This window comes from Ranitomeya variabilis, chromosome 6 (assembly GCF_051348905.1).
Source record: "Ranitomeya variabilis isolate aRanVar5 chromosome 6, aRanVar5.hap1, whole genome shotgun sequence".
Lineage (NCBI taxonomy): Eukaryota > Metazoa > Chordata > Amphibia > Anura > Dendrobatidae > Ranitomeya > Ranitomeya variabilis.
Window position 1 is genome coordinate 453,437,806 of NC_135237.1, and position 25,883 is coordinate 453,463,688.

Consider the following 25,883-nt stretch of genomic DNA (forward strand, 5'->3'; position numbering starts at 1 on the left):
ATGTGCATGCTGATAAAGTTTAGTGATGAAAAAAAAGTCCTATTCTATAGAATCCGATTTTGGCACAAAAAAAATGCTGCAAAACCTGATACCTTCGTTTTTCTTTTTTTCCCACCATCCATTCATTTTAAAGGGGGGAAAAAACGCTGAAAAAAAACCCAAAAACAAACAAACAAAAAAAAACAAACAGAAAAGTAGTGCCATGCTCCATTGTGCATAAAAACATGCAAAGCACAAAATCCTGATTACAATAAAACCAAGCTGTGTACATGAGATTTCTGAAATCTCAGACTTTGCTGGTACTGTAAAACGCAGCTGAAAAGGTGCATTAAAAAAAAAAAAAAAAAAATGTAAAAAGCTGCAAAACCGCCCAGCGTGAACAGCCTAACAATGATTGCATTAACAAAAGGACTAGATAAAGGTTCTGAAATAAACATCAGGCTGTAAAGCAGAGGGATCAGTTACATCACTGAAGATACAGTAACTTATGTTAAGAGAAATCATAAAATCTCCATCCTAACACTGAGCTAATATTCCCAATTACTGCGTCACAAATGGACATATTACTGCAATGACACAAAGGATATCTTCTTCAATCTGAGCTCCGAGATCTTCATCATCCGCTCCAATAGTAATGTAGTCATCTGTGGAAGAGAATCGCAGTCAAAACCATTTGAACAATGTACATGGCAAAGTACAGTGTGTCCGTAAAGTCATGGTGCACTTTTGACCAGTCACAGGATCTATTTATAGTTTACATTTTGGTGCCCTTTCTCTGGCTCAATCATATCAGACCTGTTCATGAGGAGTGATAACAAGAACCAATCAAACCACACACAGTCATTTAAGCGGTTGCGGAGCCCCCAGTCAGATTAACCCCTGGTAAACTGAACTCTGATTAATACACTGCCAGGTCTGGGACGTCATGCAGCCACAAGCTTATGCCAGCTGTGTGGTTTTCCATGCTAGTCGAGATGTGGACGGTACAGAGGAAAGTTGTGTGTTCTTTGGCTCGCTAAATTCGAATCCGTGACCAAAGTGCTAGGTGAATAGATGCTTTTATAACTAAGCGCCACCACATAGGAATAGGGATAAGCAGTTGAAGGAGAAACCAAGTGATAGGCCCATTTTTTTTCCGCGGAGCGGTCTGTGATGGCAAACACGTATCTTGACATGTTGGAATTGTATGCAGTGTCACAATTTCCAGAAGGTGTCATCTATCAACAGGACGGCGCTCCTCCACACTACGCCACCATTGTTAGTGAGTTTCTGGATAGAACATTCCCCCGGTGGTGGATAGGCAGGGGTTTTGTCAAGCCACGGCCACCACTATCCCCGGATCTGCCAACCTTAGATTTTTACGGTTATGTGAAGAAACATGTGTACATTGAACGTATCAACGACATTAATCACTTAAAACAGAGAATCACAGACGTTATTCACTGTTACACCAGACGTCCTTACCCGTGTGTGGCAAGAACTTCACTATCGTTTGGATGTGTGTAGGGCAACAGATGGGAGCCCACATCGAACTGCACTGAATAGGTATGAAACTGGGAGAATTTTTCTTTTATTTGGAGCAGATTTCACATTTCCATCGTTTTTTGTTGCTTTCCAGTGACTGGTCAAAAGTGCACCATGACTTTACGGACACACTGTATATACACTGTATACTCTGTACTCACCTCCTGTTTTGAGAGCAGTAGAAAGCAACTCTCTACATTTGATTCTGACTGGGTCTGAGGTGCTGGGAGCTCGGGGAAAAGATGTAATGAAGGTTTCAGATGGGGCTGCACAATCTTCTTTCCGTCCGCTGGAACTACTACTGGAACTGCTGCTGGGGATAGTAGTAACGTAAAAGCGTTACCTGCCATAGGCCTACTACTTCAGAGCAGATCATGACAGTCTACTGAAAAACGTTACCATTAATTTCTACATAAAAGTGTCCCACCATTTACCATGCCGCTCAGTCAAGAAAATCACAAAGGCATTAATTAACGTATTATTGGGTTTTCGGTTAGGCCTCAAAATACACTTGATGCAGAAGTGATGAATGTGGTGGCCAATCATTGCAAAATACTCCTATCTGCCCCATAATGGGGAGCCAGTGCTGGAGCCAATGCTACAATCCATATCAAGGACCCTACGGCGAACAGAGCTGCCCGCTTCCAGGTCCCCTGCGGCGAACAGAGCTGCCCGTTTCCAGGTTCCCTGCGGCGAACGGAGCTGCCCGTTTCCAGGTCTGTTGACTGAGTAAGGGCTGCTCCTAGGTACTGCACATCAGCTCAGATGAATGGGACTGTCAAGACAGGATACTAAGTCTTATCCAATTCCTCACAAAATTTAAGTTATCCAGGAGGAGGAAGAGAGATGTGAGAGAACAAGTACCTATACAAAACAACATTTTAGTGGTTGGAAAAGTCTGTAGACACCAAACCAATTACTACATATGGTTTTGCCTAAAACTCCCTTTAACCCCTCCACGTCGTATATATACGTGGTCTGTTGTGTCTCCCCCTTTAATGTGGGCTCTGGCGCGGAGTGCATATCTTTTCTGGAACATAATTGATTTTATCACCAAAATGTATCAGCATTTTAACGCAATTGTGGAATTGCCCTTTTTTTGGGCAATGTCACGGCAATTGGAAGCTTTTCCAGTTTTCCAGTACGTACAACTCACCGGCAAAAAACAAGCCCTCACATGGCTATATTGATGGGGAAAAAAAAAAAAAAAAAGTTAAGGCTGTGTGAAGTAGTGGAGCAAAAAACAAAAAAAAAATGGCCCATGGGTGAAGGGGTTAATGCTAATCTTGGATATAACTGCATAAAAACACTGGGGGTATACCTCTCTTCCTTCGCTTCAGGACTGTTTTGGGCAGGAGGGGGCTGCTCTTTTTTCTTTTCTTCAGTTTCTTTTTCAGATGAGGGGCCATCTAGATAAAGAGGAAAAAAACACAAAACAAAAACAGCTATTTAAAAGTATTTTCTCTTTTACCTACATGAGGGCAATAAAGACAAATAAACAAACAAATACATTTCACCATAAACCAAGATGAAATGTAGAAAATCATCAAATAGAGTGCATAACTAAATCTAATCAAAAGGAATAAAGACGACCTGATGCAAATAGAAAAATCATCGTTATCAGTCCATTCGTGGAAAACAGCCATTGGACAATATAACAGCAAGAGTCTAACCCACATGTCCTATGTGTTTATAACCCTCACAGAGGGGTCCCCTGCTCCGGGTGCCCGGTCAGGCAGAACCAGTGGCCCTGTACAATCAGCTCTCATTATGGCAGACTTTGGCCGCCTTTGTCTGAGTGACCACCAAACACTTTGATCACATTTTCCAGGCAGATGTCTGACCTCAGTTGCCCCCTGACTAAATCAGATGCTTGAAGGGAGCAGGGCCCAGGGCGATGAGCCAATCCCGGCAACTGCCTTTATCCCTCTTATCTGTTTATCTATAATGAGACAACCAGATAATAACTCTGCCAATGCACTGACTTAGCAAGCTTTTACACTGGACAATTAACGGGAACCAGTGTTCCCAAGAACACTCATTAAGGGATAATCAGCCTCTCTGAACTGGCTGCCAATCACCCGATGAACTTACAAAACGCTCATTTACATTGGGAAAAATTACTTTTAAGCACGATTAAAAATCATTACTCTCAGTAGCACATCATCCTGTGTAAGCAGGACATGTGCTTCCGAGAACAATCATTGTTCTGGGCACATCAGAAGTGTGGCTGGCCTTACCACCCAGCCTACTACAAACTACTGCAGACTAGTAAACATGTATAGTGTCTGCGGACATTTATTGTCCACAGGTTAGCAAGGGGAAGACACTCTTATGTAAAGAAATCTATTACTACATGAGCCTTTTGACAAATGTGTCAACACCTAACTGCTTTCGACCTGGCACAAATGGTTAATAACCACCACACAGTAGGCCAGGTCATTACTGGACAAGCCTGAACTTGTGTTATCCAAACTAAAGCCCCCATTCCTTATGGTGGCTGTATGCCTGCACAATAAATGCTTCCGAAATACATTTTAACATAAGCGTAAGAGGCAAACAAGACTCCGTTACCGAGTAGTTTTTTCCAGGACTTGATAAGCGATTTGGCTAGTGAGGTCACATCGTCATCGGAGCTTTGTTTTCGGATAGCGTTTACAGACATTCCTATTCGGGTAGACTATTGGAGACAAAATGAAAAAAGGCTTTGATTACATGTAAGGGTTAATATCGCTAAAAATAAGCGTCAAGATTAACAAAACAAAACCTCAGCGTTATATTGGGTAAGTCCTAAGAAACAGCCAGGGCTGTTGAGTCGGTAAGCCAAGCTTCCTACTCAGACATTTCCCTGCCTCCGGCTCCACAGCCCTGCCTCACTACTGAGCATGTACAGTACAGACTAAAAGTTTGGACACCACCTCATTTAAAGATTTTTCTGTATTTTCATGGCTATGAAAATTGTAAATTCACTCTGAAGGCATTAAAACTATGATTTAACACATGTGGAATTATATACTTAACAAAAAAGTGTGAAACAACTGAAAATATGTCTTATATTCTTGGTTCTTCAAAGTAGCCACCTTTTTCTTTGATGACTGATTTGCTCACTCTTGGCATTCTCTTGATGAGCTTCAAGAGGTAGTCACCGGAAATGGTCTTCCAACAATCTTGAAGGAGTTCCCAGAGATGCTTAGCACTTGTTGGCCCTTTTGCCTTCACTCTGCGGTCCAGCTCACCCCAAACCATCTCGACTGGGTTCAGGTCTGGAGACTGTGGAGGCCAGGTCATCTGGCGTAGCCCCCCCCATCACTCTCCTTCTTGGTCATATAGCCCTTCCACAGCCTGGAGGTGTGTTTGGGGTCATTATCCTGTTGAAAAATAAATGGTCCAACTAAACGCAAACCGGATGGAATAGCATGCCGCTGCAAGATGCTGTGGTAGCCATGCTGGTTCAGTATGTCTTCAATTTTGAATAAATCCTCAACAGTGTCACCAGCAAAGCACCCCCACACCATCACACCTCCTCCTCCATGCTTCACAGTGGGAACCAGGCATGTAGAGTCCATCCGTTCACCTTTTCTGCGTTGCACAGAGACACGGTGGTTGGAACCAAATATCTCAAATTTGGACTGATCAGACCAATGCACAGATTTCCACTGGTCTAATGTCCATTCCTTGTGTTCTTTAGCCCAAACAAGTCTCTTCTGCTTGTTGCCTGTCCTTAGCAGTGGTTTCCTAGCAGCTATTTTACCATGAAGGCCTGCTGCACAAAGTCTCCTCTTAAGAATTGTTGCAGAGATGTGTCTGCTGCTAGAACTCTGTGTGGCATTGACCTGGTCTCTAATCTGAGCTGCTGTTAACCTGCGATTTCTGAGGCTGGTGACTCAGATAAACTTATCCTCAGAAGCAGAGGTGACTCTAGGTCTTCCTTTCCTGGGGAGGTCCTCATGTGAGCAGGTTTCTTTGTAGCGCTTGATGGTTTTTGCAACTGCATTAGTTTTCCCAATTATTCGGACTGACGGACCTTAATTTCTTAAAGTAATGAGGGCCACTCATTTTTCTTTACTTAGCTGCTTTTTTCTTGCCATAATACAAATTCTAACAGTCTATTCAGTAGGACTATCAGCTGTGTATCCACCAGACTTCTGCTCAACACAACTGATGGTCCCAACACCATGCAGTGTTTACTACATAAACCGAAGGCGCATGCAATTAAATTTTACATCCCAAAACCATTGCCAGCGTCAGGACGTACTTTGTGGACGGAGTTCTTGCAGGATTTATACAGCCCCCGAAAGATGGTATAAATATCAAAATGACTTCACAGGGAGAGGAGAAAAAAAAAAAAGGATTCCTCACCCCTGACCTAGGTGACAGAGGGGGTATTATGTATTATGGGACACTGTGAATATCCCAATTATATAGTTAAATCTCACAATTTGGGGTCAGTGTAACCCTCCTGTGATATGAGACAGACACTAACATTAGTGCCAAGTTTTCAGCAACCTGCAGAAATGCGGCCACCAGCAGGTGTAACAGCCCGCCAGAACTTACAACAGGGCTTCTGACGAACAAGGACACAGCTGGAGCTGTCTAGTAGAGGAGATCCGGGGACCGGAGAGAGGTACACAACTTTTCCCCCCCTATTTTTTAACACTAACTTCCAGGGTTAAAAAGGACAAACAAACAAAAAAAAAAATTATGGGACACTTCAGTGTAAGCAGCATTGATGCAATGTAACTTACAGAATAGAGATCACTGTTGTACATACGAAAGGTTCAGGTTCAGCTAACTCACCTGTGACAAGTAACAGGTAAGCCAGAAAAAAAAAATAAGGGGGGGGGGGGGGGGGAGAAAGCTGACTCAAGCTTAGCATGGTGTGTGTGTGTGCGCGCCACACAAAGCATGGAGAACAGAGAAGAACTGTGAGGATTTGAATACCCAAATTGTTGAAAAATATCAAGAATCTCAAGGTTACAAGTTTATCTCCAGAGATCTTGATGTTCCTTTGTCCATGGTGAGCAACATAATCAAGAACTTTACAACCCATGGCACTGTAGCTAATCTCCCTGGACAGCAGAGAAAAATTGATGAAATATTGCCAAACACGATAGTCTGGATAGATGATAAGCAGTTCCAATTAACTTCCAGAGAAGTTCAAGCTGTCCTGCAGGCTCAGGGTGAATCCATTCTAGTGCGACCTGTCAACATATGAATTAAATGAAATGCTATGGCAAAAGACCCAGGAGGACCCCAACTGCTGACAAACAAAAAAACTAAACTGCAGTTTGCCAAAATATATGCAAGACAATATACTTCTGGGAAAGGGTCTTGTGGACAGATGTGACCAAGATAGACCTGTTTGGTAAAGCATATCATTAGTCCGAAAAAAGTAATCAGGCCTACAAATAAAAGAACAGTACCTACAGTCAAATATGGTGGAGGTTCAAAGATGTTTTGCTGCCTCTGCCACTTGATGTCTTGACTGTGTGAAAGGCATCATGATATCTGAAGATTACCAAAGGATTTGATGTAGTGCCCAGTGTCAGAAAACTGGGTTTGCGTCCCAGGTCATGGGTCTTCCAGCATGGGTCTTCCCCAAACATACTTCAAGAAGCCCCCCGAAATGGATGGAAACAAAGCACTGGAGAGTTCTGAAGTGGCCAGTAATGAGTCCAGATCTAAATTCCATTCAATAACCATGGAGAGATCTTAAAATGGCTGTTGGGAGAAGGTGCCTTCAAATAGGAGACCTGGAGAAGATTGCAAAATAAAAGTGGTCCAAAATTCTAGTCGAGAGGTGTGAGACGCTTGTTGATGGTTAAAGAAAGTGATTGATTGCAATTTATTCCAAAGAGTGTGCAGCCGAATATTAAAGTTGAGGATGCTAACAATTTTGTGAAGCCTATGTTGGGGTTGTGTGTGAAATCATGTCCAATTTGCCTTTTTTTTCCTCTATTTTGTGTTGTTCCAATACACACAAAGGAAATAAACATGTGTATAACTAAACATGTGTAATTGCAATAATGTTCTGGTAGAAAATTTTTCTGCAACAATTTCAACGGTGCCAAAACTTTCAGGCATGACTGTACTTCCCCTATCAGTATGGTATTAACGGGAACATGTCAGCAGGATATTATTTTCAGTATGTAAAATAGGGGGCAGGTCAGTGAGGGATCAGAGACCTGTCATAAGCCATACACATGAATACCTAATCAGAGCTCCACATAAAGACCTCCACAGGCCGCCGCGGAGCACGAGCATAGCTAACTCAAAACGGAAAAGATTAAACAACCACAAGACGGATTTCATCAACCAAGGCAGGGCTGTGGAGTCGGTAAGCCACAGTTGCGACTCCAACTCCTGGATTTTATCAGGCTCCGACTCCGGCTCCTTCATAAATGGCCAATTCGTAACAATAAATTTACTGTTGTAAAATATTAACATTGTGCTTATTCAGTTTCTCACCATCATATAAGTAATCAGACCACTTAGAGCAAAAACTATATTTATTAGAATACAATTAGAATATAGCAAATAACTTTTCTAAACTCTTGTAAGTAAATATGCAATAAACACTGTTATGCAGTTAATAAGAAGAAATCTATAAATTTGTCCTCAGAAAAAGTATTGCCTCTGTCAGATCCTCCTTCATGGATGCCCTCAAATCTGATCTAATTATTTTGAGAGCAGAGAACAACCTCTCTACACTAACTTGGGTTGGTGGCAAAGCAGTAACCACTCGGGCAACATCTCTGACAATGTCAGGATACAGAGGAATCACTTGTTGCACTGTTATTTTTGATAAACGGTCAAATTTCTCAATTTCTTTTAGTGCACATGAAAAATTCTGCTGAAATGTACTGGCTGTGTTCTTTGCTGGGGATGACTCTTCTTCTATGCGGGAACGCTTTGCACGGTCCTTGTGATCCAAATATTTTTCGAAATTAAATTCTTCATCAGTTGATGAGGGTGAAGATGTGGCAGGACGACCAAATTCTTCTTGTTCCTCCTGACTGTTCTGCAACCCTTTCATCCTTACTGCTATTTCAAACAGAGCTTATTTTCCTTTAGTTAGCTGTTGATCATCTAGAAGAATCCGATGCATTGGGTCTACATAAACAGCTGCCAAAAGAATGTTATTTTGTAATAGTAGCTCCTCTCTCCGTTTCATTGATGTAGCAATGCCACTTGCAATTAACCCTCCTCTTTGGGACAGGCGAAACATCAGGTTCTTCCACTCCTTTAAGAAAATACCTGGAGTTAAGTCCTCTGCTTGTAATTTTTTAGTCACTGTAAATGGGTGCTCTAGCAATTTTTCCAGCTCAATCACCTGATTCCACTGACTTTCATTTAGCGTCAGTTGAGGGTTAGCCATGTCTACAAGAAAGGTTTTCAGTTCAACCAAGCGCTGAATCATTAAGTACTGCCCCATCGTGTGGCTTGATCAATAATTGCCCCTTTTCCAGCACGTCTCTTCAAAATTGAGTCAACTTTAGGGGTTCTGGCAAGAGTAGCCAATTTTCTCACCTTGCCAATCAGTGCAGCAGCATGTCCTCCTTGCAGACTGTCTCTTATAGCCAGCTGTAGTGTATGCACAACACAGCGCATGTGATGAATGAAAGAACGTATTGACACAGTTTTAACAAGATCATCTAAACTATCATGGTGCTGTTCATCTGAAGCAACTTCAGTTTGCTCCTCAGTTACAATACTGTGTTCCTCTATTTCAAACATTTCTGTGTCTGTGGACTCAGAATGTTCTTCTAGCTGCTGGTAACCATCATTACTCTCATTCATTAGCTTAATAGTACTTATCATATTTGAAGCATTGTCAGTTACGACAGAAAGAACTTCCTCTTTTTTAAGTTCATAGTTTTGCAGAACCTTTTCCACCAAGACCTGGACAAACTCACTGGTGTGATGAGCTTTGGTGTCTTTTACTGCCAATGTCTTGGTAACTATTTCATTTTTGTCACAAACAAATCGGACATTGATGGCAAAATAGTTCACTCTGTGACGTGTGCAGGCATCCATTTTAAGAAACAGAAAGCGTCCCTTGAGAGTTTTTTTAAGTTCTTCCTTTTGTTTAAAAGCTTCTTCGATTACTAATTTTCTAATACTCTCTCTCTCCAGAGAAACACCAAGCTTGCGGGCCATTTCCCCATTCAGACACATAAAAGCTGGTCGTGAAAATAATGAAATAGGCACACTATCCTTTACAACAAGCTCTATGATCTGTTTTTAAATGTATCTACTGACTTTGTCACTGACAAAATATCTTGCAACTGATGGCTGCAAAGTTCTCTGCTCCTTTGTTTGGCTGGAAGAGCTGGGCACTGGTTCATTGGTTTGGATGCAGTCTTTCTCATCCACTGCTTTCAGTACTTCTGGATGAAAGCGCTGTAAATGTCTCTTTAGATTAGAAGCTCTGGTAGGAGCATTTTTATCTTTGCCTCAATATGCACTGATCTTGGCTTCACAGCATTTGTTTTCGTCTGGATCATTTGTCATACGCTGACAGACAATGTTTTCCATCTTGTGTGATGGTGAAATGTTCAAATACAGCTGATTTAATGTGACGCTTCTTTGACACTCAGGTTTTTAATTCTGCATTCACAATCCAAATGACAATTGTTTTCCCTAAAAACAATTGTACAAAATTATTGCCAGGTCGTACAACTGATCTAGTGGTCAGTAATACTGTTATTCCTCATGTACTCACAGTTAACTGATGCAAAGTTTGTTGAAAGGATAATACTTCTTACAGTCTTCCTCTTCTGAGTAGCAGCTGTGAGATGCTTGGAAGACACACACCTAGTAAACATCTAGTCTAGAGGAGGAGCTTTACTACTAAGAATTTGCAACACTTTCACTTTCAGTTTCATACATTGTAAGTAGGGGGGTTGGGGCACCATGAGGTTAACCAAGTATAAGATTAGATAAGGGCAGTGGAGAACAGTGACACACAAGAAGTAAGAAATGTCTCTATCTCCAGCAGAACTGCTTATCACTGTTGTTCATAGTTTGATAGAACATATATATTTGAGTAAAGGCCCCGTCTCACATAGCGAGATCGCTAGCGAGATCGCTGCTGAGTCACAAGTTTTGTGACGCAACAGCGACCTCAGTAGCGATCTCGCTATGTGTGACACGTACCAGCGACCCGGCCCCTGCTGTGAGATCGCTGGTCGTGTCGGAATGGCCTGGGCCGTTTTTCGGTCGTTGAGGTCCCGCTGAATCGGTGTGTGTGACACCGATCCAGCGATGTCTTCACTGGTAACCAGGGTAAACATTGGGTTACTAAGCGCAGGGCCGCGCTTAGTAACCCGATGTTTACCCTGGTTACCAGCGTAAATGTAAAAAAAAACAAACAGTACATACTCACCATCTGATGTCCGTCAGGTCCCCCGGCGTCTGCTTCCCACACTGACTGAGCGCCGCAAAGTGAAAGTGAAAGTACAGCACAGCGGTGACGTCACCGCTGCGCTCTGCTCTCACTGTACGGCGGCACTCAGTCAGAGCAGGAAGCAGACGGCAAGGGACCTGACGGACATCAGATGGTGAGTATGTACTGTTTGTTTTTTTTGGTAACCAGGGTAAACATCGGGTTACTAAGCGCGGCCCTGCGCTTAGTAACCCGATGTTTACCCTGGTTACCCGGGTGCTGCAGGGGGACTTCGGCATCGTTGAAGACAGTTTCAACGATGCCGAAGTCGTTCCCCTGATCGTTGGTCGCTGGAGAGAGCTGTCTGTGTGACAGCTCCCCAGCGACCACACAGCGACTTACCAACGATCACGGCCAGGTCGTATCGCTGGTCGTGATCGTTGGTAAATCGCTATGTGAGACGGGGCCTTAAGGGTATGTGCACACGTCCGGATTTCTTGCAGAAATTTCCTGAAGAAAACCGGAAATTTTCTGCAAGAAATCCGCATTTTTTTTTTCCGTTTTTTTTTTCTCGTTTTTTTTAGCATTCTGCAAGCGTAATTAGCTTGCAGAATGCTAAAGTTTTCCAAGCGATCTGTAGCATCGCTTGGAAAACTGACTGACAAGTTGGTCACACTTGACAAGTGTGACCAACTTTTTACTATAGATGCAGCTTATGCAGCATCTATAGTAAAAGATAGAATGTTTAAAAATAATAAAAAAAATAAAAAAATGGTTATACTCACCCTCTGCAGACAGCCGATATCCTCAGCGGCGTCCGTTCCTATAGATGCCGGTGTGGTTCAGGACCTTCGATGACTTCGCGGCTTGTGATTGGTCGCGTGAGTCACATGAGCGGTCACGCGACCAATCACAAGACAGCGACGTCATCACAGGTTCTGAACCACACCATCTATAGGAACGGAAGAGAGAGCATGCACCGGAGAGACGGGAACACTTCGGGGGCCATCAGAGGGTGAGTATATCACTAATTTTAATTTTTTTTTTTTACCAATTATATGGTGCCCAGTCCGTGGAGGAGAGTCTCCTCTCCTCCACCCTGGGTACCAACCGCACATAATCTACTTACTTCCCGCATGGTGTGCACAGCCCCGTGCGGGAAGTAAGCAGATCAATGCACTCCTAGGTGTGCGGAATCCCCGCAATTCCGCATTTTTAATGAACATGTTGCTTTTTCCGCGATGCGATTTTTTCGCGGAAAAAAATGCAACATTTGCACAAAAAAATGCGGAATACCCTGTAAATAGGAGGCATATGTAAGCGTTTTTTTCGCGTTTTCATAGCGAAAAAACGTGAAAAAAAACTTGAAAATTATTATATTAATTAAATATTATATATTAAATATTAATACATTTTTTTTTTAAGCTGGAGTCGGAGTCGGTACATTTCTACCGACTCCAACCAAAACTAACTGACTCCACAGCCCTGAACCAAGGCATCATTTTAATCAGTATAATGGCGCCAACCTGACATTGTGTAGGTTACTGTACACAGTCCTGCTGACAGGTTCCCTTTATATAATTAAAAAAAAAAAAACAAACAACAAAAACGATCCTCTGTTCTGGAGAATGGAGACATTAATTAGATGTAAATTGCAAAGCAGCTCGTATTTACATGAACTTTGAAAATTTTATTTAATATAGGACCTATGAGCTCTGTAGTCATTTCTGTAAAATACATGCATTTAGAACTAACTTTATTCATGTTTTTTTTCCCCAAGATGCTTCTTTACTGCCAAGAGAGCAGGTTTTACCTGCAGAGAAAAACGTAGCAAAAAACGCAAAGCGTGAACATAGCCTTAGGCTGCATGTGACCTAAGAAAGTTTATTTTCATAGAGAGAAAAGAACAGCACCTTCCAAAAACCCTCCTGCAATATTCCCCTACACGTCACCGTGGATGTGGACTCCTTGGCTACAAACAGATTATATAGCACCTCCATTATAACGATATGAACCTTTATAATCCAATTTCACCTTCCAAAACCCTCTCAACTAAAAGGATTTTCACCTGTCAGGACGTCCGATGTTGCAGTGCGATGTTAGCGGCGAGTAGTTAGGGAGCAGGGCGCCCCAATAGCACGGTCCATTACTGATTAGAGGAAAGAGACAATGAAAACCAAAACTCGAGGTGCAGCCCACGGTTTTTGGGAAAGGCTGTTTGGAGGAGCCTGTATATGTACCAACGTATCGCAGAGAAATCTAGAAAGGCAACTGTATAAAGCAGTGCGTCGTTTAATCCTATAATCACATGCTCCAGTCACCTTTTTCGGACTAAAATCCTGGAAAACGTTTTGTGTAAAAACAACAAAAATAACCAGATACCTTTTTCCTCTTCAAAATATTTTATTAAAGGAAGAAACAGGTCATCCTATAAAACCCAAGCCCCCATAATGCTATGTTAACAGATGAAGAAAGTTACGGCCCATGGAATGTGGGGACAAAAACACTTCTATACAAAAAGACCAATGTAAAATTGGTATTCTACATCTTAATATTTTTTTGCATTTTGACCAAAGATGGTGGCATGGAGAATGAGAGCCGACCCCACAATAAGTTCTGTTTACTTGCATAGAGCCATCCTATTCCACAGCATTCTACAGATATCAGCACTGCTCCCACTTCCCCAGTGGGAACACTCGCTATTTCATTTCACGCTCAGTAGTTCTTTGGAATGAGGAAGGAAACCTACAGGCACGCATTTTGCTGATGCTCTCCTCAGTGTTAGCCCAGCGCTGCAAAGTCAAGGTGCTAACCACTGAGTCCCCATGAAGTCCATTGATGTAACACTAGGTACACATTCCATAGTCTCCAGGTTTAATATTCCCAAAAGTGCCCAGTCAGGATGAATGCTTTTGCATGTGTCCACCATAGAGATCATTGTTATAAAAAAAAAATAAAAAAATAAAAATAATAATATTATATATATATTAATCACACTGCTTGGAATATATTTCGCTCGCAGGCTCTCTATATAGGAGAGCACAGTTAAACAGTATGGAGGAGCTGATCCAGAAAGCAAAGGTAAAAAATACACTTGATGTCTGTCTGGTGAACGTGGGCCTATGGCAATGTTACAGTAGCGATGGCGGAGCACAAAGCTTAATACCATCAGCCTCCATGGAGACATGACAACGTACTAGCAAAACACTCATCCTTCATCTGAATGAATCCACTTATGTGAGCCATTAAGCCATCATTGTAGGCAGCACGTAGTGTTAACAGGATTTTCTGCAGACATCATGCACACTGTATGGGGTCAGAACAAACAGCCTCCATACAGTTTTGTCAGCTTTTAAGGGAGCCATAAACCAGCACAGATTGACTTTCATATTGTTGATTGGGGGTAGAAATAAGCCTGGATAAATAGGTCTGTAATCCATGTTATTGATCTGTACATGTTTTTGTAGGATCTTGTCCAGACGCTTACCTGAAGAAGCTCCAAAGTCATTGGAAGGTTTTTAAGTTCTTTGAGTAAATCTAAAGCCCCCACCTATAGAAAAGAGAATAGAAAAAAAAGTGATTAACATTCCCACAGAAGCAACCTTCAAGACATTCTCACACTTGAGTAAACTTTTCTAACATTATTATTATTTATTATTATTATAGCGCCATTTATTCCATGGCGCTTTACATGTGAGGAGGGGTATACATAATAAAAACAGGTACAATAATCTTGAACAATACAAGTCATAACTGGTACAGGAGGAGAGAGGACCCTGCCCGCGAAGGTTCACAATCTACAAGGGATGGGTGAGGATACAATATGTGAGGATAGAGCTGGTCGTGCAGTGGTTTGGTCGATCGGTGGTTACTGCAGGTTGTAGGCTTGTTGGAAGAGGTGGGTCTTCGGGTTCTTTTTGAAGGTTTCGATGGTAGGTGAGAGACTGATGTGTTGTGGTAGAGAGTTCCAGAGTAGGGGTGATGCGCGAGAGAAATCTTGTATGCGATTGTGGGAATAGGAGATAAGAGGGGAGTAGAGAAGGAGATCTTGTGAGGATCGGAGGTTGCGTGCAGGAAAGTATCGGGAGATGAGGTCACAGATGTATGGAGGAGACAGGGTGTGGATGGCTTTGTATGTCATGGTTAGGGTACTGGAGTCTCTGGGCAATGGGGAGCCAGTGAAGGGATTGACAGAGCGGAGAGGCCAGGGAATAGCGGGGGGACAGGTGGATTAGTCGGGCAGCAGAGTTTGGAATAGATTGGAGGGGTGCGAGAGTGTTCAAGGGGAGGCCACAGAGTAGGAGGTTACAGTATTCGAGGCGGGAGATGATGAGGGCATGGACTAGGGTTTTTGCAGATTCTTGGTTTAAGAATGTATGGATCCGAGAAATATTTCTGAGTTGAAGGTGGCAGGAAGTGGAAAGGGCTTAGGTATGTGGTTTGAAGGAGAGATCAGTGTCGAGTATTACCCCGAGACAGCGAGCTTGTGGGACTGGGGAGAGTGGGCAGCAGTTTACTGTAATGGATAGGTTCGTTAGGGGGGTCGCGTGAGATGGGGGAAAGACAATGAATTCTGTTTTGTCCATATTAAGTTTTAGAAATCTAGCGGCGAAGAAGGATGAAATAGCAGATAAACATTGAGGTATTCTGGTTAGTAGGGTGGTGATATCTGGTGCAGAGATGTAGATCTGTGTATCATCAGCATAGAGGTGATACTGAAAGCCGTGAGATTCTATGAGCTGTCCCAGGCCAAAGGTGTAAATGGAGAAGATCAGGGGCCCTAGAAATGAACCTTGTGGGACTCCGACAGATAGGGGGCGAGGCGAGGAGGGTGTGTGAATGGGAGACGCTGAATGTTCGGTCAGTTAGGTATGACGAGATCCAGGATAGGGCCAAGTCTGTGATGCCAAGGGATGAGAGGGTCTGTAGTAATAGGGAATGGTCCACTGTGTCAAAGGCAGAGGACAGGTCCAGGAGGAGGACAGAGTAGTGTCGCTTGCTCTTGGCGGTTAATAGGTCATTGGTGACATTAGTTAGGGCAGTTTCAGTGGAATGGTGTGACCGGAAGCCTGATTGTAAGCGGTCAAAGAGGGAGCAGGAAGATAGATGGGAGGACAGTTCAAGATGGACGTGTTGTTCCAGTAGTTTTGAGGCATAGGGGAGGAGTGATATAGGGCGATAGCTAGATACAGAGGATGGGTCAAGAGAAGGCTTTTTGAGGTTAGGTGTGGTTGAGGCATGTTTAAAGCTTGAGGGGAAAACACCAGTTGTTAGTGATAGGTTGAAGAGATGGGTTAGGGTTGGGATGAAGACTGTGGCGAGGTTTGGGATGAAGTGGGAAGGGATCGGGTCAAGTGAACAGGTGGTGAGATGCGACCTTGAGAGCAGAGTGGAGAGTCGATCTTCTGTAATGGTGGAGAAGTTGGTATTGGAGGTGGAGGGCTGGGTAGTTGGGAGGAAGGGCTCTGGGGGTTGTCGACTAAAACTGTCTCTGATGTTCTCATGACAAATGTTAAAAAGGGACAAGAGAACGTGCTTGCCAAAGAAACAAAATTATTCCCAAAATTAATGGTAACGTATAAGTGTAGTTTCAGACATGTCATGGAGCAGACACTCCCACTATTATTTAAATGAGGGGGCAGCACTGGATTGCTGTGGGGATTCCACAGTTAGCTCCCCAGAGGCCGAGCCCATGGTATGGAGGGCGCCCGTCCCCCCCCCCCAGAGGCCGGGCCCATGGTAAGGAGGGCGCCCGTCCTCCCCAACAGAGACAGGGCCGGGCCCATGGTAAGGAGGGCGCCCGTCCTCCCCAACAGAGACAGGGCCGGGCCCATGGTAAGGAGGGCGCCCGTCCTCCCCAACAGAGACAGGGCCGGGCCCATGGTAAGTGGTAAGGAGGGCGCCCGTCCTCCCCAACAGAGACAGGGCCGGGCCCATGGTAAGTGGTAGGGAGGGCGCCCGTCCTCCCCAACAGAGACAGGGCCGGGCCCATGGTAAGTGGTAGGGAGGGCGCCCGTCCTCCCCAACAGAGACAGGGCCGGGCCCATGGTAAGTGGTAAGGAGGGCGCCCGTCCTCCCCAACAGAGACAGGGCCGGGCCCATGGTAAGTGGTAAGGAGGGCGCCCGTCCTCCCCAACAGAGACAGGGCCGGGCCCATGGTAAGTGGTAAGGAGGGCGCCCGTCCTCCCCAACAGAGACAGGGCCGGGCCCATGGTAAGTGGTAAGGAGGGCGCCCGTCCTCCCCAACAGAGACAGGGCCGGGCCCATGGTAAGTGGTAAGGAGGGCGCCCGTCCTCCCCAACAGAGACAGGGCCGGGCCCATGGTAAGTGGTAAGGAGGGCGCCCGTCCTCCCCAACAGAGACAGGGCCGGGCCCATGGTAAGTGGTAAGGAGGGCGCCCGTCCTCCCCAACAGAGACAGGGCCGGGCCCATGGTAAGTGGTAAGGAGGGCGCCCGTCCTCCCCAACAGAGACAGGGCCGGGCCCATGGTAAGTGGTAAGGAGGGCGCCCGTCCTCCCCAACAGAGACAGGGCCGGGCCCATGGTAAGGAGGGCGCCCGTCCTCCCCAACAGAGACAGGGCCGGGCCCATGGTAAGGAGGGCGCCCGTCCTCCCCACAGAGACAGGGCCGGGCCCATGGTAAGGAGGGCGCCCGTCCTCCCCACAGAGACAGGGTCGGGCCCATGGTAAGGAGGGCGCCCGTCCTCCCCACAGAGACAGGGTCGGGCCCAAAGGTAAGGAGGGCACCCGTCCTCCCCACAGAGACAGGGTCGGGCCCATGGTAAGGAGGGTCTATACGAACATTCAGCGCTTTCGATCTAGCAAGACTTAACAGCAGCCATATTTTCTCATTGGTATTTTAGCTGCAATTCCTGTCCTGACAGCATGTCTTCGGACCCAAAAGAATAGGAATTATGGGCACACCATAAGCCTCTTAAAAAGGAATCTGTCTATTATTCTAGCACGCTGAAGTCACTTGGTTAGCACCCAAGCATGCTGGGATAACACCCTATCCGAGCACGTTCCCTCATCGTTAGTTTTTATCTTTATGAACAGCTCCAGGGCTGGCACACTCTGGTGGTCCCCAGTGGTCTCACTCCACTTTCTTGCAGTGATGCTAACACTTGTGACTGCTGCAACCAACCAGTGGCCTCATGTAGAGAATGAGATAGTCAAGGCCAGTGATTGGCTGTTGTGGTCACGATAATGTAGTACAGCATGTCATCACCGAAATAAACCACTGGAGACCTAAAGGTGTTTTCCCATAAACAAAGTTAATTTTAAAAGCAAAATTTTCATCAATAGATCTTGGAAAAATAATAATAATAGCAACTTTCACAACTGGATGTGTATAAATAAAATGTTCCTGTGCTGAGAATCTTATGAATGTGCCCCTGCTGTGTACTGTGTAATGTCTGAGTCTGACCGTACAAGATCATGGTCTGATCATACCACAGCTCCTGGGCAGGGGAGGAAGGAAAAGCGTATACAGAGATAAAACATTTTACTGTCTATTTTTTTTAAAAATGTGTTACGTCAAATAATCAGTTGTGATTGTGTGCTGCAATGTCAGTATACTCATTATTCCAAGATCAATTGATTAAAATTAACTTTGTGAGAAAACCCTGACAAATCATAATAAATGTCAATCTTTATTAAATACAGCAATAAAAACACATACAATTAAAGGGAGCCTGTCAGCAGGATTGTGCCCAGTAACCTACACAGTGTCAGGTCAGCGCCGTTATACTGATTAAAATGATACCTTGGTTGATGAAATCCGTCTTGTGGTTGTTGTTTAATCTTTATTTTCAGTTTTGAGTTAATGATATGCTCGTGCTCCGGGGCGGCCTTCATGTGGTGCTCTGATTAGATATTCATAATGCAGACTGCTGTCAGGTCACTGATCCCTCACTGACCTGCCCCCTAGTTTATTTACATAATGAATATCTGTACATAACGTAAAATAAAAACAAAAACAATCTGCAGGCAGGTGTCGGCCGTGGCACCTGCTCTGCAGCATAATCGCATGTTTTATGTGCCAGTAATATGGTACATTTTTTTCATGTTATCCAGCAAGGAGAAAAAAAAAAATCAATTGAAAATGGCGCCCATCACACCTGCGCAGTAGCTATCAGTGTCTATACCTGTGATCTAATAGCTGCTACTGCGCCATCTTAAGGCCCCGTCTCACATAGCGAGATCGCTAGCGAGATCGCTGCTGAGTCACTAGTTTTGTGACGCAACAGCGACCTCAGTAGCGATCTCGCTATGTGTGACACGTACCAGCGATCAGGCCCCTGCTGTGAGATCGCTGGTCGTGTCGGAATGGCCTGGACCTTTTTTTGGTCGTTGAGGTCCCGCTGACATCGCTGAATCGGTGTGTGTGACACCGATCCAGCGATGTCTTCACTGGTAACCAGGGTAAACATCGGGTTACTAAGCGCAGGGCCGCGCTTAGTAACCCGATGTTTACCCTGGTTACCAGCGTAAATGTAAAAAAAAAACAAACAGTACATACTCACCATCTGATGTCCGTCAGATCCCTTGCCGTCTGCTTCCTGCTCTGACTGCCGCCGTAAAGTGAGAGCACAGCAGTGACGTCACCGCTGCGCTCTGCTCTCACTGTACGGCGGCACTCAGTCAGAGCAGGAAGCAGACGGCAAGGGACCTGAGGGACACCGAAAGGCGAGTATGTAGTGTTTGTTTTTTTTGGTAACCAGGGTAAACATCGGGTTACTAAGCGCGGCCCTGCGCTTAGTAACCCGATGTTTACCCTGGTTACCCGGGTGCTGCAGGGGGACTTCGGCATCGTTGAAGACAGTTTCAACGATGCCGAAGTCGTTCCCCTGATCGTTGGTCGCTGGAGAGAGCTGTCTGTGTGACAGCTCCCCAGCGACCACACAGCGACAAAACAGCGACGCTGCAGCGATCAGCATCGTTGTCTGTATCGCTGCAGCGTCGCTGTGTGAGACGGGGCCTTTACTGGAGAAGAAAAAAAAATGTTCTCCTCCAAGATGGCGCCCGTGCCTGCGCAGTAGCAGCTCGGAGATAGCCGAGAGGGGGTAGGTCAGTGAGGGATCAGTGACCTGTCAGCAGTCTGCTTTATGAATACCTGATCAGTGCACCACATGCCGACCCCCACAGGTCACCCTGGGGCACGAGCAGATCATTAGCTGAAAATAAAGATTAAACAACAACCACAAGACGGATTTCATCAACCAAGGTATCATTGTATTCAGTATAACGGCGCCAACCTGACGCTGTGCGCAGGTTACCGAGCACAATCCTGCTGACAGGTTCCCTTTAAGGCCCCTATACACATCCACTAATGACGCCAATTTCTGCAGGATCGTCCAACCATCGGATGTACATTATTTGAGGGATAAGGATCGGCAAGTTTCAATTCGAGGTGCATGAACACATTTTTCATGAATTCGTCAGGTGATTCATGTTACCCAAAGCACAGGTAGCATGAATCAGAATCTAGATGCGCGACTGCAGACAGGTTCCTCTGACGCGCTCCGGCAACTTACAAAAATATTCTTTGAAGATGCGGAGAGCAGACAAGTCTGTGGGCACCTCTGGCCGGTTCTTCCCAGAGCCGATGCTGGGGACGGACACGTCTCTGCCCATATACACACGAGATTGAGACTTGTCACACACCTAGAGGTTCCCTTTAATGAAAGGGAACACAGGTTCCCTTTAATGAAAGGACTCATAATAACTACGTACAGAGCTGATTTAACATAAACTTTATTCTAAGAGGAAAGAAAACACAACCACACAAGTAAATACCCAAAAGAGCAAAGTGTACTTCTACAGCATGTGACAACACCTTCAGCACCGCCAGTGGTGATCCCTCCCCCAGTGTTTGCCCAGGGTGTGCGGCGTCCTGGTCTCTCCCCGGTATATGGTAGATACACTACATCACACTCTGCAGTCTTCGTTACGGTAATACAGAGCCAAAGACCCTCAGAGTAGAAGAAACTCCTCTCTGGTTTTAGATGAGGGAGATGCCAGGCATGCGTCCTGCCACTCCATTCAAGTGTGTTACACCACCCATATAGGTCACCCGCTGCCCCAGTCACTCCTCCGCGCTGTATACGTGTCTCCAAGGAAGAACAGGAGTCCCAAGATAACTGTCTTGGCTGGATCCTTCCCACATAAGTTATCAGCCACCCAGTGAGCAGGTGTTAACCCTGGAAGACCCCTTTACTGAATGGCTTAGCACTTTCTGCACTACTTATGCCCCTCATAGACACTCCCATGGTCACATCGGGTTTCGTCCCATCACTATCACCCACTGACACGCTGCAGATAATTAAAAAAGGTTCACATCTGCAATAAATAAAACAACAAAACAAAACAAAAAAACAACAACAAGCAGCATGTGCTTTTTTTTTTTTTTTTTTCAGTCTTCAGCATGTCAATTCTCATAGCATTTTCAAATCCACTGAAATGAATTATTTGGGGGGTGAATGCACCTAAAAACATGTATTCCTGCAGAAAAATCTGCTTTAGATACTCATTGTGTGCACATAGCCTTACATGGCTTATCTGCTCACAGAAGCTTCTCCCACACCAGCTACAATACAGAAAGTGAAAGTTACAGAGTGTTTATCAATGAGGCCACTAACTGTGGAGGGTAACCCCGTGTCTGCGAGACACCGCATGATCACATCCCCCATGAAAGTGTTACATAGAACTGCACAGAGAGCTATATTGGAGGCCCCATCCATAATGGCCTGCAGAACAGTCAGAAGGACTCAGACTGGAGCGCATACAATCACCGATAATGCAGCACACACCAATCTCCCAAATCTGCCCCCATACACAGCCCTGCTCCCGCTGTGTGCACACGCCGCATGACGGCTCGTGTTGTGGACAGCACCGCAGCGGTCAGGGTCAGTCCTGCTCACAGACAGAACGTTGCATAGTGCAGACTCTCCAGACAGCGCTGCTTTACTAAATACATGAAGTCCAGAAACTAATGATTACTGGGGAGGTTTTCTGAGCACTGAGATTTGTGATGTTCCTCTGCTATCCCTCCTGGAAAGATATGAATGACCTGACAGCAGGGAGTCACCACCGAGCGGCGTCCGACACTGCCCAATCAGCTCTGACCACGTGGAGACATCTCTCCAAGAAGGAGAGACGGTAACACCCAGGGGTCCATCTAATCATAGACTTCCAGGGGAATGGCCAGAGGCAGATGTAAGTATAAGAAAATCAGTATTCCACAGGGTACAAGTATTCACCAGGAGCCTCTGAGCAGTGTGATGAAGCCCCTCACAACACAGACCCCAGGACCCCACAGAGGAGCCTCTGAGCAGTGTGATGAAGCCCCTCACAGTACAGACCCCAGGACCCCACAGAGGAGCCTCTGAGCAGTGTGATGAAGCCCCTCACAGTACAGACCCCAGGCAGACCCCCGCAGAGGAGCCTCTGAGCAGTGTGATGAAGCCCCTCACAGTACAGACCCCAGGCAGGACCCCACAGAGGAGCCTCTGAGCAGTGTGATGAAGCCCCTCACAGTACAGACCCCAGGCAGGACCCCGCAGAGGAGCCTCTGAGCAGTGTGATGAAGCCCCTCACAACACAGACCCCAGGACCCCACAGAGGAGCCTCTGAGCAGTGTGATGAAGCCCCTCACAGTACAGACCCCAGGACCCCACAGAGGAGCCTCTGAGCAGTGTGATGAAGCCCCTCACAGTACAGACCCCAGGCAGGACCCCACAGAGGAGCCTCTGAGCAGTGTGATGAAGCCCCTCACAGTACAGACCCCAGGACCCCACAGAGGAGCCTCTGAGCAGTGTGATGAAGCCCCTCACAGTACAGACCCCAGGCAGGACCCCACAGAGGAGCCTCTGAGCAGTGTGATGAAGCCCCTCACAGTACAGACCCCAGGACCCCACAGAGGAGCCTCTGAGCAGCGGGATTATGGGGGTCGCTAGGTAAGAACTTTCCTAGTGCAGTGATGGAGGATGCCGGGATCTTGTGCGGGCTCTATGGGCCTTGTAGTCCTCCTGCAGTCTTCTCTAGGCTCCGCCCCCGCTCCCCAGGACGGACATTACAGTACTCTGCCTCTCCGGCTGGGGGCGCGCTCGCACTGACCGTGTTCTTCTTCTGCACCATCCGCTCCATCTTCTTGGCGATGCGGATGATCTCCTCCCCGCCGGCCGCGCTCATCTTGGCTCTCCCCGCACAGCAGCAGCGGCGTCACACACAGCCCGGAGCCGCGATACCAACACCCGGAGGAAGAGGCAAGTTCCCGCTTAGCGCGTCCTCCACACCCCGGCCGGAAGCTGCTGCCGACACTGCTGGAAAGCGAGGCCGCGGCTGTGTTGTCAGTACACGCGGGCTCTGCCTCTTCCTGTTACTAGTGATGGGGCCGCAGCTCCGCCCAGATCACCGCGGGCACATAGCCTCCAATAACAGCGCGCCACCTAGCGGCCGGAGGTGGAAGCACAGTGCGCAGGGTGACCTCCTATCAGACTGCCAGTGTGAGGGGCCGGTAACATGACGGGAGTGTGCAGGAGGAGGAGCAGCCTTTCTACAATTAAAGGGATTCAGAGCTGGGGCCGCTCCCTTCAGATGTCAGTTATGTCCGAAGGTGGGGAGAGTGACGGCAGCGCTGATTGGCTGCAGGGAGAACCAGTGCCGCCCCCTCCTGGAACCGCACAAGCACCACAGTATAGGGAGGGGAGCACAGTGACTTAGAAGGGGCTCCGAGGAGTGGACAGGCACTTTTTTTTATTTTGCAGAAAATATATATCTCTTTTGGGCTCATATTCACTTGCGAGAAAAACAGACGAGTGCAATGCGAGAAAAAATCGGACTCTGACCGATATTATTCAATGGGTGACATCTCATCTGCGATTTTTTTTCTCAGCTGAAATCGGACTGAGAGAAAAGGCTATTAATATAAGCTCACGGCTGTATACTTAGCCTATACTGGTGATTAAAATAGGGGACCCCCCAAAAAAAGAGACATGGGTCCCCTATAATTAAACAGCAAAGGCTATGCAGACAGCTGCGGGCTGATACTAATAGCCTAGGAAGGGGCCATGGATATTGCCCCCCCCCGGCTAAAAACATCAGCTCTCAGCTCCCCCAGAAAAGGCGCATCTGTAATATGCACCAATTCTGGCACTTAGCCTCGCTCTTCCCGCTTGCCCTGTAGCAGTGGCAAGTGGGGTAATAGTTGTGGGGTTGATGTCACCTTAGTATTGTAAGCTTTGTTAAAGAACGCATTGGATGTTTGAAACACGTAACTGTGTCTACACTCTTGATGGAATCTATTAATATTTTTTAATCCAATATATTTTTGCAAGATTGGAAACTGGATCATCTTTTTTTCATTTCCACAAGTGGTTCCTTGCAGATCCGTGCCTTCTTGAATGCCAAGCTGGGATGAGCTGGTTAATCTTCCCTCCCTTTTTTCTCCACACATATATTTGATCACTGTGTGAGTTTTATTTTAACCTCATCAGTCCACAGGACTTAGATGTTCTTTTGTTCACTTCAGACACTGAATTTTATGGTGAGGACACAGGAGAGGGTTTCTTCTGATGACTCTTCCATGAAGGCCATATTTGTGCAGGTGTCTCTGAACAGTAGAACCACATACCCCAACTCCAGTCTGCTAAATCATTCTGATGAACGAAAAACCTGTAGGAGAGATCAGCGCAAATAAGGTCTTATCTGGTAGATATTGAGAAAATGCACTCAGATTACCCGAACCTGATAGACCTATTCATAAAGGCGTATAGATCTTAGTAGAGGCATCAGCTGCAGCAAAACCACGGGTCAGCAGATCACCGTATCACGTATAATAAAATTGGAGATTTGGGGATAAAAACTGCGCAGCTGAGTTTGCTCATTTTGTTTCTTGTAGGTTTTGTATGTTTACCGCCAATGTGAACATGTGTTTGTGTGCTGCATGTATATCAACTCAAACCAAGCTCAATTTTTGTGTTTTTTCTTTGTATTTTTGCAAGCCATGGTGTGGCCTCTGTCTCCTGAGCTGGAAATTACATTTAAAAGCTTCCCCAGACTGGTCTCCACAGGTCAGGACCCGGTCCTTTGGTCTGCCTTTATTCACACACTGAGGTCAACTCTGACATATGGTAAGGTTTTTAATATTAGACAGTGTAGGACTGTCCCGATTAGGGGCAGCTTGTCAACAGATAATCTTTGCTTTTAAGACGGCTTCTTTCTCAGGTTATGTCCTGAGGAAGAAATCATCTGAACCTCAAAACGCGCTGAATAAAACCACCATCTTTTATTTCAAATTCATCTGATCCTACATCTTATTCAGCGGTGCGATTTTTATCCACAAATCTCCAATTTTATTATAAATCTTTCTGAATGTCTTTTGCAGTCAAGCGGGGGTTCTGATTTGCCTCTCCAGCAATCTTTCGAGCAGCTCTCACTGAAATCTTGCTTGGTCTTCCAGCCCTTATCTTGACCTCCACTGTTCCTGTTAACTGCCATTTCATAATTACATTTTGAACTGAGAGGGCAACTTGAAAACGCTTTCTATCTTCTTATAGCCTTCTGCTTTGGGCCTCCTCCATTGAGGTGTTAAGAAAAAGTAAATACATTTTTTACATTGCCGTCATGTTACTTTGCATTAATTCCTGAAATGCATTTGAAGGGTTAATAAACTACCTAACAGCTGTTTTGAACATGTTGAGGAGTTCTGTATTTAAGCAGTGTCAGTTTTGGGGGGGTTCTCCAATAGATTGGTCCCCCAAAGTCACTTGAAAACTGACTAGGGCTGTGAAAAAATAAATGTTGAAAATTTCCTTGAAAAAATATTTACTGCTGCAATTTAGATCTTCTAAAATTCTAACAAAATAAAAGAACATTTTACAAATGGTGATGATGTAAGGCAGACGTGAGGGAAATGTTATTAGTAGTGATGAGCGAATGTACTCGTTGCTCGGGTTTTCCTGAGCACGCTC

At 45.6% G+C, this 25,883-nt stretch overlaps 1 protein-coding gene across 2 annotated transcripts in view; it reads right to left on the minus strand.

The window, feature by feature from the left end:
- Positions 1-23,501, minus strand: part of TCEA1 (transcription elongation factor A1) — a 49,855-nt gene extending 26,354 nt beyond the window's left edge. The window contains exons 1-6 of one of the 2 annotated variants that reach the window (XM_077270496.1): positions 23,029-23,501; positions 14,400-14,462; positions 4,099-4,204; positions 2,846-2,933; positions 1,686-1,837; positions 588-644 (exon numbers count right to left, since the gene is read on the minus strand). In XM_077270496.1, coding sequence (XP_077126611.1) covers positions 588-644; positions 1,686-1,837; positions 2,846-2,933; positions 4,099-4,204; positions 14,400-14,462; positions 23,029-23,103 — 541 coding nt within the window. In that variant the 5' untranslated portion in view covers positions 23,104-23,501. The remainder of the gene's footprint in view (positions 1-587; positions 645-1,685; positions 1,838-2,845; positions 2,934-4,098; positions 4,205-14,399; positions 14,463-23,028) is intronic. The other variant, XM_077270497.1, reaches the window with a different exon arrangement.
- Between the last annotated feature and the right edge of the window lie 2,382 nt (positions 23,502-25,883).